Below are 19738 nucleotides of genomic sequence, written 5' to 3'. Positions count from 1 at the left end.
CCATCTACAAGGCACAAATCAGGGGTGTGATGGAATAGTCTCCAATTGCCTGGATGAATGCAGCTCCAAGAACACTCAAAGCTGCCCAACACCATCCATAACAAAGCAGCCTGCTTGATTGCCGTCCCTTCCACAACTGATGAACAGTGGTAGCCATGTGTATCATCTACAAGATGCACTGCAGGAACTCATCAAGGTTCCAGATGGAAAGGTGGTAGGACTGGAGGGTCTCGATGACATTACTGTTACTAGAGAGGTGGTGCTCGACAGACTGGAGGGGCTGATTGTGGACAAGTCCCCAGGACCGGATGGAATGCATCCGAGGGTCCTGAAAGAAATGGCAGAGGTGATAGTGGATGCCTTGGTGGTTATTTTCCAGACGTCGCTGGATTCCGGGGAAGTGCCGGAAGATTGGAAAACAGCTAATGTTACGCCGTTGTTTAAGAAGGGTGCCAGGCAAAAGGTGGGGAATTATAGGCCTGTTAGTTTAACGTCTGTTGTAGGTAAAATGTTAGAATCCGTCATTAAGGAGGAAATAGCGAGGCATCTTGAGGGGAACTGCTTGATAGAGCAGACGCAGCACGGTTTCATTAAAGGGAAGTCGTGTCTGACAAATTTACTGGAGTTCTACGAGGATGTGTCTAGGGCGGTGGACAGAGGAGAGCCGGTGGATGTGGTCTTCCTGGATTTTCAGAAGGCATTTGACAAGGTACCTCACAAGAGGTTATTACAATAGGTCAGGGGGCATGGAGTTGGGGGTAGGGTGTTAGCGTGGATAGAGGACTGGTTGTCAAATAGGAGGCAGAGAGTGGGGGTCAATGGGTGCTATTCGGATTGGCGGATGGTGACTAGTGGAGTGCCCCAGGGGTCGGTGCTGGGGCCTCAGCTATTTACCATTTATATAGATGATCTGGAGGAAGGAACCGAGTGTAGGGTGTCGAAATTTGCTGATGACACCAAAATTGGTGGAAAGGCAAATTGTGCGGAGGGTGGGGAGAGTCTACAGAAGGATCTAGATAGGCTGGGCGAATGGGCCAGGAAATGGCAAATGGAATTTAATGTTAGTAAGTGCGAGGTGGTCCACTTTGGTAGGAAGGATTATTACTTACGTGGAGAAAAACTGCAGCAGGTGACGGTGCAGAGGGACCTCGGGGTCCTTGTGCATGAGTCGCAAAAACCCAGCTTGCAGGTGCAGCAGGTGGTCAGGAAGGCGAATGGGATGCTGGCTTTCATCGTGAGGGGGATTGAATATAAAAGTAGGGAGGTCTTGCTGCGGCTGTATAGGGCACTGGTGAGGCCGCAGCTGGAGTACTGTGTGCAGTTTTGGGCGCCGTACTTGCGCAAGGATATTTTAGCCTTGGAGGGAGTGCAGAGGAGGTTTACTAGGCCGATTCCGGAGTTGAGGGGGTTGAGCTATGAGGAGAGGCTGAATAGATTAGGCTTGTACTCGTTAGAGTTTAGAAGAATGAGGGGAGATTCATTGAGACGTATAAGATGATGAATGGGATGGATAGGATAGAGGTGGAGAGACTCTTCCCGCTCAGAAAGGATAGTAGGACTAGGGGGCATAGCCTCAAGATAAAGGGGGGGTGGTTTAGAACAGAGTTGAGGAGGAACTTCTTCACTCAAAGGGTGGTGAATCTCTGGAATTCTCTGCCCGCTGAAGTGGTGGAGGCTGCCTCGCTGAATATTTTTAAGACGCGGGTTGATGGGTTTTTGATGAGAGAGGGGATTAAGGGTTATGGGGAGAGGGCGGGAATGTGGAACTGAGCCACGACAGATCAGCCATGATCTTATTGAATGGCGGGGCAGGCTCGAAGGGCTAGTTGGCCTACTCCTGCTCCTATTTCTTATGTTCTTAGGCAGCAGCTTCCAAACCCACTACCACGTAGAAGGACAAAAGCAGAAGATGCCTGAAAAACAACTACCTGAAGGCTCCCCTCCAAGTCATCATCCTGACTTGGACTTCAATCATGGTTCCTTCACTGTTCCTGGATCAAAATCCTAGAATTCCCCCTCTACACCTCAGGGTCTATACCAATTCAAGGTGGCAGCTCCCCCACCACCTTTTGAAGGGAAATAAATGCTGGCCTATCCAGCAATGCCCACATCCCAGAAATTAATATAAAAGAAATACCTGCCTCTTTTTTGACCTCATCTTGTGGAGCTTTGTTTGATAATGCTCCTGTGAAGCAACCTGGGATGAGTTTTTGCATCAGATGCAAGTTCGGTGTGAGCTACAATTTCTCCCTCAAAAAAAAATTAACTGATCATTTATCTGATGTTTGTGGAATATTCCTGGATTTAACCTACATTTGCCTGGTTGCCACTGGGGACTAAACCTCTGAATATGAAGCGCTCTAGATGATCTGAGATGATAATACAGTATGTCAGTGAGAATTATTTTACTTTCTGCCCAAAGTAATTAGTATGCAATTTTATCAATTTGTTTTGAAGGTAGCTCCTTAAACCAGAGATTAGTAAATCAGGAATAATCCTTTTCTGAATTCACTATTAGTGAAAACAATATGCAACTTTACTCTTGATAATACAAATCTATTGAATGCTTTGGTTTTAAAATTAAACAGTACAACAGCTGTGCAGTTCCATGTGATTTAATGATCCAATGAAAGCTGTTTAAATACGAGTTTACATAATCACTGTTCTGACCTTTCATCACCAAAGCATTCCTGAGACAGAGATTATAAAGGGACTGTGAATTCTTTGGGCAAATTTTAGAAGCAGCTGAAGCCAAGTAAATGTGTCATATCAGAGCAGTAAAAGATAACAAGTGTGATATTTTAAACATCAAACTAGGAGAGCAAAAAAACACAAATAGCCTTGTGCATACCATTTTGATTTATTTTGCCCCAATTTTTGCTCTTGGAAATATAGCAGTGTCTATGACAATGGATAAATTATACTGACAGACTCCTTAAAGCGTTAACTTAAGACGATTTTCAAATAACGTACCCTTGTTTTGGGACCAGTTCGCAATACAAGATAATTTTAAAATGCAATGCGTGCTATGTCTTCTATTGTTGAAGCAACTATGAAGAGCATTTAAAAGGACATGATGTTACATCAAGTGCAATTTTGAAAATATTTTAGAAGACTACAGCTTTTGGTGTGAGCACACATACTTCCATGACTTTTAACACACATCACAATCAATACTGCCAAAATTCTTTCAAAGTACGCTAAGCATATTGATTTGCCCATTATATCTTCGATATAGTATGCAATTCCATTGCCAAAAGAGGAGAAATGAAGCGATATGGGAACATGCAGTTAGGACAACTGCCTCAGTGGTGAATAAATGACAAAAGTGATTTGTTAGTTGACTTGCTGGCCTGTTTGGGTGTTGGAATTTTTATGCAAATTCTATATTTAGAAACAATTTTGTAACAATAGGCTACTTTTTAGAAAGAGATACAATTCGGTGAGACTGGCAGCAGATCTCAAGTTGGAAAAGGAACTGTTGCATTCCTGTAGTTAGATGATTGTTATGGACGATAGTGTTTGTGAATGGAGACCAGTTACTTGTGTTACCCTGCAAAAAAGGTGGTGTAACAATTAGCACTGTTTGGAAACTGGATAGAGCTGTTAAAGAATTATCTTCAGATTTGCCAATTACAAAGATTTGCATGACTGTTAAGATGTTGGATGAGAAAATTCAATTACAAATCAGGTGTAGATGTATTGGGGAAATGGCCTGTATCTCAGGTGTAGATGTATTGGGGAAATGACCCGTTTCTCTTGATATGTCAATTCATATAGATAAAACTAATGTTATGCTAACGAATAGGATTAATAGAATGTGCCTGGATACCATTCAATAGTCTTGGCTAAAAACTGTTGAAAAGGGAAAAGACCTACCCTGTTATAATAAGTGGTTCACAACCAGTGCTTCAAAGCTGTACCAAAAGTAAACAAGAGTTTGAATGGATTTTTCTAGCAAAACAGTACAAAACAAAAAAATGCAAGTACTGTCTTTTTATAAGAGCTTGATTAGGTCTCATCTAGAATAATGGAAACATGGAATTTTCGTTCCATTGTGGGTGACATGCACTCTGGAAAAGGTTCAGAGTGGCCACTAGATAATTTTAAAAATGCTTCCATGTGATTTAGAAATTGCTAGCAAGTTCACATTCTTTGAATGGAAATCCATTAGTTACATATACTTTGATTGATATCTTTAAACTAATGAAGGAGCTAATACTGAGTACATTGACTCCACTATTTGAATAACATAGGTATGAATATCTAGAGAACATGCATACAAGTTATGTAACAAAACAGGGTTAGATGTCAGGAGAACATTTCCAGTAACAGTCATCAGCCTTTGGAGCAAGTTATTGTCCCCTTTGATCAGTGCGGATTTACTGGGGTTTTAAATCCACATCACCCTGCCCCTATCCAGCCTGCTAAGCCTTTATTTGTCCACTCAACTGCCTTCACACAATCATTGGCAACAAGACATTCAGCTCACTCCATTTGGTTCAAGGGGCTAGCATTGGAAGAATACTCCTTGCACTCCAGAAAACACTTAAGAAACCTCAATGCCATCTCCACATACATTTCCATAATCCCAAACCAAGCAATTTGTGTGGCCTGACTCAACAAGTGTGCAAATTTAGGTACAAATCATGGAAAGCCTATTGCATGATTAACTGAATTGGTGATAAATTCAATCTTCCAAAACAAAATAGTGTTCTGGCCCTCAAAACTATTTAAGCAGTATCAATTTCAGATCATCCAATGCTATTTAACTTTGGTCAGTTACATTTTATAAGTAATATTCCCACGATCCCAACATAACTGGAACCTTGGTCCCTTAAAAGTAGTAAAATAACAAAGCTAAAAACATATCGCAAGGCACAAATTAACTTTCTTTTTTTAAAAAAAACTGAGTTCAACCCACATGACTGAACGTACTGATGGGAATCTACCTAACACATTATTGCTGTATGGAAGTATTTCTTTCCTTGTCCTATTGTTGGGTTTGCCAATTATTTATTAATGTTGCATAATCTACACGTTTCCCTTTCTCATACCTTCCAGTATGTTAGATATCTCCTGAAAAAAATTCAATGAATCATTCAATTTAATACTGGGCTGCAAATTCTTATTTGGCAGAGAGTAATTACATCCAACTGAAAGGAAGAACAGAGAAGTTAACTGAAGTCAGTCTTAAGAAACTATATTTTAATCTATGCCACAACTCCCCCATAGGTTCTCTATTAGAAATAACTTTATATGCTTTTAAAACCTCAATCTCTTCTTAATGTTTACAGTCATTGAATTCTTCTTGAAGAGTTAACTGTTATTCGGCAAATTCAGGAGCCAATTCAGGAGCCAAGTTACAAAGTCTAATAATCAGACAATTACCAGGAGATCTGTTTAGTGGTAGCAATAAGTATGAGTAGTCTTTGGACCACTTTACCATTAAGATTGAGACCATCCATTCTGTTGCCTGAGACACATTTCCATTTCCTTTGCACAGCAAGTCAAAGTTCCCACTTGTCCCAGCCTGAACCCTTCTCAAATGTGTTGTCTTCCCTTCTTTCATGCCATCTCAGATCACCATCTATGAAACCCAATGCCTGTTCTCTCAGCCCTTTTCTTGTTCAATGCTGTCCATCCAACTTTCATTCCCGATTCTTATGGCTGACATAATAAGCTGAATTCTGAAGAGTAATCTTAGACTCAAAATATTACCTCTAATGTTTCTCCCTCCAACAGGTTCTTTGAGCTAATGGGTCATTCCTGCATTTTTCTGTTTTATTTCAGATTTCTGGCATCCACAGTATTTTGATTTTATTATAAATATTTCCCTCTCTTCTGAGACTGTTCCAGTCCTTTTGCAAATTATATCACATCCTTTTGAATGAAACATCTTTGATCCCTCTGTCCTTGTAAACCACTGCACTATACAAGTTGTGAAACGTTTCACCTTTAAATTTGTGCCCATTATTTCCACAACTCCCATGTTTGAACCTCTCCAATTAGAATTCCACATCTACAAAGCACCAAAATGGCCCCAATCAAAAAGATATCCTTTGTGATTGTGACCATGTGTTTGCCTCATCCTTCTCAAATTCCCAACAGCCTCTGACACACTCAACCACACCAATCTCTTCCAGCATCTCCATTTACTGCTGAGTAAAGTGGGTCTGCTCTCACTGGTGAAGGGTGTCAAGCAATGTATTCTTTCTGGCCTAACAGTTAAATTTGGGTGCACCTCCCTTTATCCCTATATCAGCAGCTGTGCCAGCAAATCCTTGACCCTGAACACTGGAATTCACCTCTTTACATCAAGCTCCCTCTCGTAAATAAGACTATCCTTAAAACCCACCTTTTTGACCAAAACTTTAGTCACACTTCCCAATAATTTTTTCTTTGCTTCAGCCACCACTTTTCTGATTAGTCGATCTATCCCAGGGAAGTGTAAACAAAATGTCACATACGTTCAACTCTGCATTCACTGGACTTAGAGTGAAGATAGGCTCCACACCAAGGGGAATGACAAGGTGGAAGACAGTCAGAGTTTTACTAATGACAAAGGCAAGGCCTAAGGCCAGACTGTTCTTGTTCGCTATATTTTCATTTAGAATAGAATTACCGCCAATTCAAAACTGCACCTTAAGCTGGGTCATACAACTTTTACAAATCATAATATTGAGAGAAATGCAGCATTACTTATCCACAATACCCAGTTAAAACACAAGAATGTGATAAACCAAGCATGCAGAAACCCATCTGTCAATTGTCAAGGATCTGCTTATGGGCCACCACATTTGCAGCACACACCTCCAACTTGTTCACCAAATACACTTTACAGTAAGGTGGATTTTGGATTTTTAATATATAAACAGTCACCAGTTACAGTAAATGAAGCAAACTCAGCTGTAATACTGTATTCAACTATAAATACTTCACTTATCCCCTCCTAAAAAAATTGGCACACACACTTCTGCAACTTAGAGGATGAACAGATGACCTTCTCCCAGGGCCTTTGCCAATTCCATTCTGCAACAAGTCACTGTTCCACTCAGTAACGAGCCAGTACAATGATCTACTGACCCATCTAAAAATCTGATTTAAATTTCACAATATTCTAACAAGCGACAGAAGTATAAGGCTCTGGAGACAACAAACTGATCTTCAAATCGGCCGCTTCCGTAATTCTCACAAGCGACTACAATTTCTCAGCACAAGAGATAATGATTCTCAATAAAAACGAAATACGAAATCTATACATTTCCATTTAAAGTATCAAGATTGTCAATCTTGAGTATTTGAAAGGAAACTGTCTGGCCAGAGGATAAAACTTGAGCATTTTTCTTTAAAATATGCAAAAAACCTTTTGTCTCTGAATCCAAGCAACTAATCTAAGATTTAAAAGGTCAGAACAGCTGACTCATACTCACCTGTGATGTACACCACACCAGCAAAGCAAGTAAGCACAAAACAATAGGGTAGAAAACCCAGCTCATTACATGCGAGGACACTTTCCCCCTTCCCATCTTTAAAAACATTAAGAGGGCAACAGAAAAAAAGCCAAATTTAATTACGAATTCAAACTGCAAATATTCCCTCCTCGTAAGATTCAGGAGACACGTATCACAGAAGATAAAAGTAGTACATCGCAATAGCACTGACAGCCTTCCCAACATTCACAATGGTGAAGTTTTTAAAAACATTTTTATTCCTTTCTCAGAGTTACAAAGCCATTGCACAGAGTGGATAGGGCAAGCTCCTAATCCATCTCTGTCCTTGCTCCGAAAATAAATTCAAATTGAATCCAATTCACGGTCCCACAAAGAGAGACATACTAAATTCAAGCTTACAAGAACAGGCATTGCACCTGATTGCACATTTGATCTTAGCTAAAAGGCTTTCACGAAGATGAAGCTATTGCTTTTTAAATATTTTACTCCATCCTTAACATTACAAAGCCAATGCTCAAATGGATCCACCATATATTAAGCTGATCTTTTTCTACAACCTATTGTTAACTGCAAGACTTCTTTGCTTCACTCCGCACACTCTAAATGGTATGTTTTGTCTGTAGAGTGCACAGGCAACAATATTTTACAATTTATCTCAATACATGTGACAATAATAAATCAAATCCAACCCAAATCCATTCCTTGCTTGCTCTAAAAACCAAATTCAAACTCCAACTGAATCCAATTCAAGGTCCCAAAGACAAACAAAACGCAAGCTGACAAGATGAGGCACTGCATCCCATCTTAGGCTTAGCCCAGAGGACCAAGAAGCGATACGCTGGAGCCAACAGACGTAGCCAAATTTCTGAGGCTTAAGGGGAACTTTAGGTTCTTAAAATGCTTTTGATTGTTTGAAGGGTTTGTGTCCAGAGTGTTTAAACATACAAGTGACATTAACAAATATTATAAAAATTCAGAGCTCAGACATGTAGGAAAGAGGTGGAAAACTTGCATTGCATTAAACCTTCCGACTCAAATTGACCACTTTGAAAAATAGCCTTCTTCCCACATTACTTCAGTGATTATACTTTTTCAAGAAAGTACTTCATTGGCTACAAAGTGCTTGGGAGTTCCTGAAAGACGTCATATAAATACGTCTGCGAGAGCGGAACCCTCTCTAGATTTCCTTCAGACACCAGATGCAACATTTAGAACAGAATGCATTTGGATTTTTTTTAAAAAGGAGAGATTGTAACACTTTACACAAATGAGTGGGTAGAAAAAAATCATTAATCTCTCATTTGATTGGAAGAACTTAAAAGCACGAGAGAGGGACAGAGAAAGAGAAAGGCACACACAAAGGAAAGAAGATTTGGTTCTCCAAAAGAGACAAAAAGGAAAGATGATTTGGCTATCCAAAAAGAAACACAAAGGAATAACATAGTTACCCAGAAGAGACACAAAGGAAAGATTTGGTTCTCCAAAAGAGACACAAAGGAAAGATGACTTAGTTATCCAGAAGAGTGACTAAGGAAAGATGATTTGGTTATCCAAAAAGAGGCACAAAGGAAAGGAGCAGCAGCCACATACTCAAGATGGGGGAATCTCAGAGAAAGAGGTGAAAGCACCGGCTTCTTTGACTTGTTTGAGACAGAGAGCATGATCCACAAAGATAATTTCTAACTGTGTAAAATGTATTGAACGTTGCAGCCGCCCTGCGGGGAGGTGTTGCTGTGTGTGTGTGTGTGTGTGTGTGTTTTCACAATGTTTCTCCAGCACAATTAAAGACAATGGTGGAGGGGGGGAGGGAAGAGTTTCAGTTACTCACTGCGCGACGCCTGTTCATTTAAAGCCCGGGCAGTATAGCTGCTGGCAGTATTGCTGAGCTGAGGGCCGAGCTCCCGGTACTGAGTGAGTTTGCCTCTCTGTCTCCCTCCCCCCAGCCCCGCCGTTACCATGTGTTCCAGCCGCCGTCGCTAAGGGACGTCAGCGTCGGGTCACAGGTCAACACTGAGGGGATCAAAAATCAAATTAAACGCCGCGCCTTTATTCTGGTTTCCTTTTTCAAAGTGTAACACGACGGTGGGATTATTCGAGACTCCTTTTTTAAAAATTAAAATATCCACCATCCCCCTCCCCCATGGAGAAATGGCGGCTTTGTTGCCTCCTAGACCTCATTTCCGCTCTCTATATTTCCCGCCAACCTGCCTCTCCAGCCTGATGATTGGGTCACAGGCTTCAATGTATTGATTGGTTGATTTGATGTTTTAAGTTTCCTTTGCACTTTATTTCTGTTTGGGCTGTTCCCCCTCCTTTTGGGGAGCTGCCCCTTTTACTTGATCCCTGAGTTAATTTGAGTTGGTTTGACCTAAAAGACTCTAAAAGAGGAATGTGCTGATTGGTTCTTAAATCACAGGGTTCACTGTGCTGATTGGTTCTTAATGCACAAGATTCACTGTGCTGATTGGTTCTTAAATCACAGGGTTCACTGTGCTGATTGGTTCTTAAATCACAAGGGTCACTGTGCTGATTGGTTCTTAAATCACAAGATTCACTGTGCTGATTGGTTCTTAAATCACAGGGGTCACTGTGCTGATTGGTTCTTAAATCACAGGGGTCACTGTGCTGATTGGTTCTTAAATCACAAGATTCAATGTGCTGATTGGTTCTTAAATCACAGGGTTCACTGTGCTGATTGGTTCTTAAATCACAGGGGTCACTGTGCTGATTGGTTCTTAAATCACAGGGGTCACTGTGCTGATTGGTTCTTAAATCACAGGGGTCACTGTGCTGATTGGTTTTTAAATCACAGGGGTCACTGTGCTGATTGGTTCTTAAATCACAGGGGTCACTGTGCTGATTGGTTCTTAAATCACAAGATTCACTGTGCTGATTGGTTCTTAAATCACAGGGGTCACTGTGCTGATTGGTTCTTAAATCACAAGATTCAATGTGCTGATTGGTTCTTAAATCACAGGGTTCACTGTGCTGATTGGTTCTTAAATCACAGGGTTCACTGTGCTGATTGGTTCTTAAATCACAGGGGTCACTGTGCTGATTGGTTCTTAAAAATCACAGGGATTAATGTGCTGATTGGTTGTTAAAAAAAATCACAGGGATTAGTGTGCTGATTGGTGCAATTTGATTTATTATTGTCGCATGTACAAGTACACAGTGGAAGGTATTGTTTCTTGTGTGCTATACAAAGCATACAGTACATAGAGAAGGAAACAAGAGAGTGCAGAATGTAGCATTACAGTCATAACTAGCCATGATGTGGAGATGCCAACCTTGGTCTGGGATGGGCACAGTAAGAAGTCTCACAATGCCAGGTTAAAGTCCAACAGGTTTATTTGGTAGCATGAGCTTTTGGAGTGCTGCCCCTTCATCAGGTTGCATGGTTTAACCTGGTGTTGTGAGACTTCCTACTGAGTCATAGCTAGGGTGTGTAAAAAAAATCAACTTAATGCAAGGTAGGAACATTCAAAAGTCTGATGGCAACAGGGAAGAAGCTGTTCTTGAGTCGGTTGGTACAACTTTTGTATCTTTTTCCCGATGAAAGAGAATGTAAGAGATGCATGGGGTCCTTAATTATGCTGGCTGCTTTTCCGAAGCTTTGAGAAGTGTAGAGAAAGTCAATGGATGGGAGGCCGGTTTGAGTGATGGATTGGGCTTCATTCATGACCCTTTATAGTTTCTTGGTCCTCAATGGAGTTCAACGTACTCATTGGTTCTTAATTGGGTTCAATATGCTGATTGGTTCTTCAGTGACAGGGCTCAATGTGCTGATTGGTTCATAAATCACAAGGCTCAAAGTGCTGATTCTTAAGTGATAAAGGCTTGGGTTCAGTTTTTAATATGTGCAAAGTCGATTCAAATTACCTTTCCACTCACCGTTGGCTCAAATTCTCCAAGTTGAAAGGAAAAACCAGTTAGAACTTGGAAATGAAGGGTGGCAGTAAAAACTTGGCCACACTGATCTTAGATACCATAAACTGGAACTCTGATATTACTAGTGCCAGCGTTACTAATATTTTTGTGGGATGTTGGACCAATTTATGTTTAGTAAATATTGGTTATTATCAGTGTGCCCAGCAAGAATGTGAAGTTTGTTTGTTAAAATCTCTCTAATTCTGTCCCTTTTTTTTGTTTATTTGTTTTACAGGATGTGGGCATCTCTGCTCGGCATATCATTTGTTGCCCATCCCCAGCAGATTTCCATTTCAGAGGGCATTTGAGAGCCAACCACATAGCTGTGGCTCTGGAGTCACATGTAGGCCAGACCGTGGATTCCCTTCCCTAAAGGACATTAGTGAAGCAGATAAGGTATTATGACAATCTCCTCATGACCACCCTTTTTGCTTTGGCATATGACCACAGGTTAATGAGCTGCTGTACCATACAATGGTTTGCTTTTTTAGCAACAAAAATAAACTGGATCCAGCCAGCAAGGAAAAGAGAATGCAAAATATTATTTTTTTGGTTCTCTGTGTGTGCCCTCTGAAACCTGCCCTGTGTCCGAATTGATCACATTTGTACTTAATGTTAAAAAGCCAACATGACATGAGGAATGTGACCAGTTCAGTGGGGTCACTGTAGCTCGGATCAGAGGGAACCGGGCAAACTCCAGTCACAAACTTCCTTACCAGCCAATCCATGCTGAGTTAATTGATCTATTTGTGGAGCTGTTGCGTGATAACTTGCACACCAGACTTGTCCAGTGTCTGGAATGCACTGTCAGGGGTGGTGGTGAAGGCAGATAGGGCCTTTTAAAGGGCTTCTAGATAAGCATGTGAATATGCAAGGAATAGGGGGGTGTGGACCAAGGGCAGACAGAAGGAATTAGTTTAATTTGGTGTCATGTTCGGCACAGCATCGTGGGCTGAAGGACCTGTTCTTGTGATGTACTGTCCTGTGTTCTAATCAGGGAGCCATATTTACATATCATCACTCAAGAGATTGACAAGAAAATTTGGGAAAGATAAGTTTTGGCAGAACAATAAACAGAATTTCAAAAAGAGTGCTGGGGTTTTAAGGAAATAAATGATTTCTGATAAGAAGTAAGGCAATTTAAGAGCAATAAATGGAGCAGACTCGATGGGCTGAAGGGCCTCTGCCACTTTGTGTGATTCTTTGATGTACTTAGTGTCTTATTACATTCTTCAGACACCTCAAAGCTGCTTGACAGCCATAAATTGCTGTGACAGAGAAGTGAACGGTTTTTGCCTTAGTTTGGTAACTGTTGTTTTAAAATCCGGACAGTGATCAGAAATAAAAAACAGCAGTTCAGATCAGATACCAAGTTTCTTTCAAAATTGAAAGTTTTGCTGATTACTGACGTGGGAGAAATGAATCATGATTGATTTTAATCCTGCGTAAGTCCAGGTGTTAGTTTCACCAAGTTAACAACATTCTTGTGTTTGATTCAGAGGATCAGAGGTCCAAGGTCCCATCTGGAGTTTGAGTGCGTAATCTAAGCAGATATTGCAGCACAGCACTGAGGAATCCTGTTTTTCAGAAGAGATATTAAACCAAGGCACCTCAAGTGGCCATGACACATCACATGGAGCATGACAGTGACTCTCCAAATGTCCCAAATATCATTCCTCCATTAACAGCACAGAATTGATTGGACACCTTCTTATTTTCTCTCTGTGGGACCTTGCTGTGTGGAGTTTCATTGCCTTTTTTAACAACTTAATCACAGAATCCAACAGTGCAGAAGGAGGACATTTGGCCCATCAAATGTGCACCGACCACAAACCCACCCAGGCCCAAGCCCCATAAGTTTACCCTAGCTAATCTCCCTGACACTATGCATTTTCAAATGATTAGCATAGCCAATCCACCTCATCTTTGGACTGTGAGAGGAAACCAGAGCACCCAGAGGAAACCCACACAGACACGGAGAGAACATGAAAACTCCACACAGCCATTGACTGAAGCTGAGAATTGAACCTGGGTCCCTAGTGCTGCAAGGCAGCAGTGCTAACCACTGTGCCACCCACTGAGGCTGATCTTTAAAAAATTATTGCCTGATATCAATCTTAAATTTACCTTTAACCAATTTGATCTGCGTCTACTTGTCCTACAGTCACAGTTTAAACTAATATTCTTAACTTATCCTTTTCTATACTTGTAATTGTCATACATGCATCTGTTACAACTTCCTTTACAATCTGAAAAGCCAGGCCTCTTGATTATTTTGATCTGACATATCAGCTTTGTAGTTTTCCACTCCCCCCAGTGTTTGAATTATTCCCTTGTTTTTCCAGTGGCACAGAGTGAGCTCAGTACTGCAAGAACTAACAGTATCATTTAGATATAGTTTATGTCGAGAAGGAGATGATGCCAAATTTGGATTGTCAAGCTGTTGTGCATCAAAAAGTTTGGGTTACGCTGACATTTGTCTACCAACCTCACACCAGAATGAAATTCAGCCCCCAAGTCTACTCTGCCAACGAAATTCCCATAAAATATACGGGAATTTCTCATTGACACATTTTACCAGACTTACCCAAGTTCTTCCAAGCCTGGATTCAATTCCCAGTTTCAGTCACTGTCTGTGTGGAGTTTGCACATTCTCCCTGTGTCTGCGTGGGTTTCCTCCAGGTGCTCCGGTTTCCTCCCACAGTCCAAAAACATGCGGGTTAGGTGGATTGGCCATGTTAAATTGCCACCTAGTGTCAGAGTGATTAGAAGGATAAATATGTGGGGTTGAGGGGATAGGGCCTGGGTCGGACTGTTATCGGTGCAGGCTCGATGGGCTGAATAGCCTCCTTCTGCACTGTAGGGATTCTATGATTTTCAATCAGGGAGCCATATTTGCATATTATCGTCACTCAAGGGGCTGTCAATTTTGGGAAGATAAGGGCTGAATTCTCCCCAAAAAATTTGAAGTGTTGAATTTGCAGAAAATCACACTGTTTTTCAGTGGGAGTTGTAAAAAGAATCTCCCACAGTCTGCACTGTTGAATGCCTCAGTGTAAATCATGCTGAAATTCAGTAGGCTGGACCTAGCCCTGCTGGAGAGGCCGACAGCAGAGTGCTGAGCAGGCCATTGTGCATGCGCTGATCAGTCAGCACCAAGATTGGTGCATGTGTCGTGCCCCTGTGCTGCTGGTTTCCCGATTTGCTGCCAGTCCCACGATCCCTGCAATGCTGGCCCTCCAGTCTCCCCAAAGCCCGATCGCTGCCCCTCCCCTCCCCACCCCCTCCCCACCCATGCATGCCTGGGCCCAGCCTCAACCACATCCCTGCAGTGCCGACCCCACCTCCCCCCCCCCCCCTCCAAACCCCGCTCATGGCCAGCTCTCCTTCTCCCACCAATCCTCTCTGCATAGTGGCAGCCAGACCTCCCACACCCACAGATGGCCCCTGAAGGCTCCACCCCTTCTGACCCCTTCCCTATTATGCCCTACCCCCTTGGCACTGTCCCATGGCTGATCGGTAGCATCAAGGTGCTCTTGGGCAGTGCCAGGAGGCATCGTCTGGCACTGCCAGGGTGCCCATGGCCAAGGGAGACCCACCTGGTGTCCAACACTCTGGAGGGCCACTTCACTCCAGTAGGGGTCAGGCTGCTAGCTCCCTGAAAATGGGGAACGACTGTAAACCCCGCTGGAGTGAAATACTCCTGCTGGGGTAGGAGAGGCTAATGGACCCGCAAACTTCAGTCCTGGGTCTGCTAATTGCATTAAAACCGGGATTTGAATAATTCATGCAGCTCCCCACTGATTTCCAGGGGAGGAGCTATTGGTGGGGTGGGGTGGGGTGGGGTGGGGGCGGATGCATCGGGCACCACTTGAATCTTCTGGCAGCGGGATGGGAGAATTGCCCCCAAGATTTGGCAGAACAATGAACTGAATTTTAACAAGAATGTTGGGGCTTCAAGGAAAGAAATGATTTCTGATCAAAAGTAAGGCAATTTAAGAGCAATAAATGGTTAAGTTAAAAAAAATCTAAGTAATGAGAAAGGACCCCGTGTGTGAAAGGATCAATGAATGGGGGCAGGGTGGTGGGGGAGAGGTGGAAGGGAGGGTGGGTGGCTGCTTGTATGTGTGGTGTGATGGTAAGAGTGATTGAGGAACCTGAAACATATTGGCATAAGACAGACTTGCACTCACTCAATCTCTCGCACGCACACTCTTATTCCCACACTCGTAATCTCTCTCTCAATTTTGTCATCCCACCACCACCACCGCCCCCTCACACACACACACACACACACACACACACAAATCATAGCAGGCGGAACAGGACCATAGAACATCACAGCGCAGTACAGGCCCTTCGGCCCTCGATGTTGCACCAACCATTGGAACAAATCTAATGACCCTCTAACCTAAACTATTCCAATGTTATCCATATGCCTATCCACTGACCATTTGAACGCCCTTAAAGTTGGCAAGTCCACAACTGCTGCAGGCAGGGCATTCCACGCCCTTACTACCCTCTGAGTAAAGAAACCACGCAAAGCTTGTTGACCTTGGGCAGAGCAACCGCGGCAGAAAATCTTGTTCATATTCTGTCATTCACGCACTCGCTCTTGTTCACTCTCTCACTCTCACACTAGCACATTCTCACTGTAGACACTAACTCTCGCTCGCGCACTAACAAATTCTCACTCTCACACTAAGAAGCTCTCACCTTTACCACAAAAAAATTCTCACTTACACTAACACACTCTCACACTAACATACTTTCACTTTACAGGCTAACAAATTCTCATTCACACTAACAAACTCACTAACAAACTCTCGCCTTATATGCTAGCAAATTCTCAGTCACATTAACATACTCTCGCTCCCACATTAACAGGCTCACTCTCACACTAACACTCTCACCCACACTAACAAACTCTCACTCTCACACTAACAAATTCTCACTCACATTAATGCAATCTCACTCTCACACTAACAAATTCTCACTCACATTAACGCAATCTCACTCTCACACTAACACACTCTCACTCTCACACTAACAAATTCTCACTCACATTAACGCAATCTCACTCTCACACTAACAAATTCTCACTCACGTTAACGCAATCTCACTCTCACACTAACAAATTCTCACTCACATTAACGCAATCTCACTCTCACACTAACACACTCTCACTCTCACACTAACAAATTCTCACTCACATTAACGCAATCTCACTCTCACACTAACAAACTCTCACTTTCACACCAACACACTCTCCTGCTTTCCGGTTTGTTCCAGTTCGCTGATTTCGTAATCCTACTCTCCGGCCCCTTTGCTCCCCAGGCCCAAACTTTCTACTGCTCCTGTTCACTTTCTATCAATCACAGAATGTTTCTCCCCCACAGGAAAATCAACTTGTGCTTGGAGGAACTTCCCCTTGAACGATCTTCCATTGCACTTACCTGTTTAACCGACATTTTCAAAACTGGCTCTGGGGGCCAATAAGAGGAATTTCACAGGACACAACCTGCCCATGAGCTGTGCTTTGGACAAGTCTGCATTGTGCAGAAAATTATTTATTTATTAGTCACGAGTCAGCTTACATTCACACTGCTATGAAGTTATTGTGAAAATCCCCTAGTCACCATAGTCCAACACTTATTTGGGTAAACTGAGGGAGAATTTGGCATGGCTAATTTACTTTTGGAATGTGGGAGGAAACGAGTACTCAGAAGAAACCCACACAGACACGGGTAGAATGTGCAGACTCCATACAGACAGTGACCCAAATTGGGAATCGAACGCAGGTCCCTGTCACTGTGAGGCAGCAGCGCTAATCACTGTGCCACTGTGCTGACTGTGGTTTCCTGGAACTGATAGCAAACTGATAGCTGTATTAAGAGTCCAGGTAATGTCACAATTATAACTTCAGTGACTGATGACACTTCAGTGACTGATAACAAACATGTGCATTTATAAGGTTCAACTCAAGAATGTGTGACATTTTCACAACACGTATAATGAAGTTCATGTAGTTAATACTGATGGATTCTTTTTGCTGGCAGGTACAATTAATGCTCAGCTTGTTTCATGTTGCTCGTACCCAATTTGTCACACTTAATAATGGTGGGTATTATTAAGTATCAACATCAAGCACTCCTGAGCCAAGTATAACACAGTGAGCTGTAATATGAAACTCAATTTCCTCAGTCCCAAATGCAGATGGGCATCTGCAACTGCATAAATCATGTTTGTCTAATTGGTAATGAATACTTAATATGGAAAATTGTATTACCTGCTTAGATTCGTTTAGCATAGGAATTAGTTAACCAAATATTGATTGCATTAATCATTGATTGTATCTTTCCTAATTCTTTTTATTTCATTTAACAAAACTGCAAGGACAATGGGGAGGCACACAGGGCAAGTGCATGCAAGGCAACTAATCCGCATTACTGGGAAAGAAAGTCTATTTATCCAGTTTCTGCATGTTTTTGGCAAACATTTATTTATTGATCACCCCTAATTGCCCTTGGGAATGGAGTGGTGAGCTAGCTTTCTGCAGTCCAGGTGGTGTAGGTACACACAGGGTGCTGTTAGGGAAGGGTGCTGCTGTTCCTTGATTCAACAAGGAATAGTGAAATGGTTCCAAGTCAAGGTGCAGTCATATTCCAATATATTATGCACTCTTCGTCAATATCTTCTTTCTTAAAAAACACAAAGGACTGCAAAAAGATGCCCCCTGAAGATCACCAACTTCTCTTGTGCATTGAAACTCTCCCCTGTCTCAAGAGGGAAGAAAAAGAATTCCCCAGTTGACTCAATTCCTTTTCCCTGACACTAATTCAAAAAGGTAAATCCAAATTAAATGGGTCATTTGTATACAATTGGGCTCTCAATGTGTAAATGCCATTGCACAGAACTGTATAATCTTTATTAGGAAAATAACTGGATTTGTAACATGTCACATGGGGTTCAACATTTGTGTTTATTGCTTGATTTTATAACAGTTAATTCAGACAATGATTTTACTGTTATAAGAATCAGCTATGCTGATGTAGACGTCCCATTAGACATCCATCAAACCAGTTACAAATCAATTTCACAGTCAAGATAATAAAGAACCAGACCTTGAAAATGGGAGATGGACTCTTCATCTGAAAAGCAGCCACTTGGAAATTCAACCACAAGAAGCATCACAGTTTACGGAGAAAATTTCCACTTGCAAGATCTTCACTTCAACTAAAGATATCAACTTACCTATAAAACTACCAGCCTGCCATGAAAGAGAGACTGAGCCAAACATAGTTCATAATCATTCTTTTTTTCTTCAGATATATCTCTGTTTTGTGTGAATGATTTTTTGATTTGATTTGCTTTATTATTGTCAGATGTATTAGTATGCAGTGAAAAGTCTTATTTCTTGTGGCTATACAGACAGAACATTCTTTACATAGAGAAGGAAAGGAGCGAATGCAGAATGTAGTGTTACAGTCATAGCTAGAAAAATCAGCTTACTATATGGTAGGTCCATTCAAAAGTCTGATGGCAGCTGGGAAGAAGCTGTTCTTGAGTTGGTTGGTATGTGATTTCAGACTTTTGTATCTTTTTCCTGACAGAACAAACCGTGTTTAAACACAGCCATATGTTTAAACTTGAACCATTTATTGTTCATCTTTAACACTATTTACAAAATTCAGATATTGCCATTTATGGTACTGTTCAGCCATGCTGCATGCTTCCTCTGGCCCCATTACGATGTGGTCCTATGCATCATTCTGCAGGCAGTACTACTCTCCAGTTACACATTAACCCTTATTTTGAACACCTTTACATTATATTGGCATGCACACAATAATACAGCATGCTCTTTTCTTCTCCAAGAAATAAACTTTCCTCCCTTCCAATGGAGTATTACAATGCAATCTTTACTTGCTATCCCTTCTCTCCATCTTCAGTCTTTGTCTTTACAAATTTGGAAGGTCCTCGAAGCTTCACAGTTCTTCTACACCTTGGTCTGTCATGTCTGGAGGAATAGTAGTAGCACTCTGTGTTTCTGGTACTTGGCTATCTCCATTTGATTCACATTTTGTGCTCCACTGGGTCATTATTCTTTTTATTAATAACTCTTTTTTTTCAGATAGTGTGGGTTTGCCCCATTCCTTCCAAAGGTAATAAACTCCGTTTATTCCTTGAGTGGACTAGAAATTTCATTTTCCACGGTGTTTGCCATGTTCTTGCTGGACTTTAATGTTTTGTAAATGGTTAGGGTACCTGACCAGAAACCCCAAGGTATATTGTGAAACCAGATGAGACTCTAACAATTATTCTATTTCGGCATTAATGTGAGGATAGGATGT

The 19738-nt window shown here is 41.8% G+C and overlaps 1 protein-coding gene across 2 annotated transcripts in view; it reads right to left on the bottom strand.

Moving 5' to 3' along the window:
* The window catches only part of LOC145346821 (protein tyrosine phosphatase type IVA 3-like), a 140868-nt gene extending 131474 nt beyond the window's left edge, over positions 1–9394 (bottom strand). Inside the window, exon 1 of one of the 2 annotated variants that reach the window (XM_080194603.1) lies at positions 9283–9394. In XM_080194603.1, the coding sequence (XP_080050729.1) occupies positions 9283–9300 (18 nt within the window). In that variant the 5' untranslated portion in view covers positions 9301–9394. The remainder of the gene's footprint in view (positions 1–9282) is intronic. The other variant, XM_080194600.1, reaches the window with a different exon arrangement.
* Positions 9395–19738: the final 10344 nt, after the last annotated feature.

Source organism: Carcharhinus amblyrhynchos, chromosome 8, assembly GCF_965287045.1.
Source record: "Carcharhinus amblyrhynchos chromosome 8, sCarAmb.v2.hapA, whole genome shotgun sequence".
Taxonomy (NCBI): Eukaryota; Metazoa; Chordata; class Chondrichthyes; order Carcharhiniformes; family Carcharhinidae; genus Carcharhinus; species Carcharhinus amblyrhynchos.
This window is presented reverse-complemented; position numbering and strand designations above follow the sequence as displayed.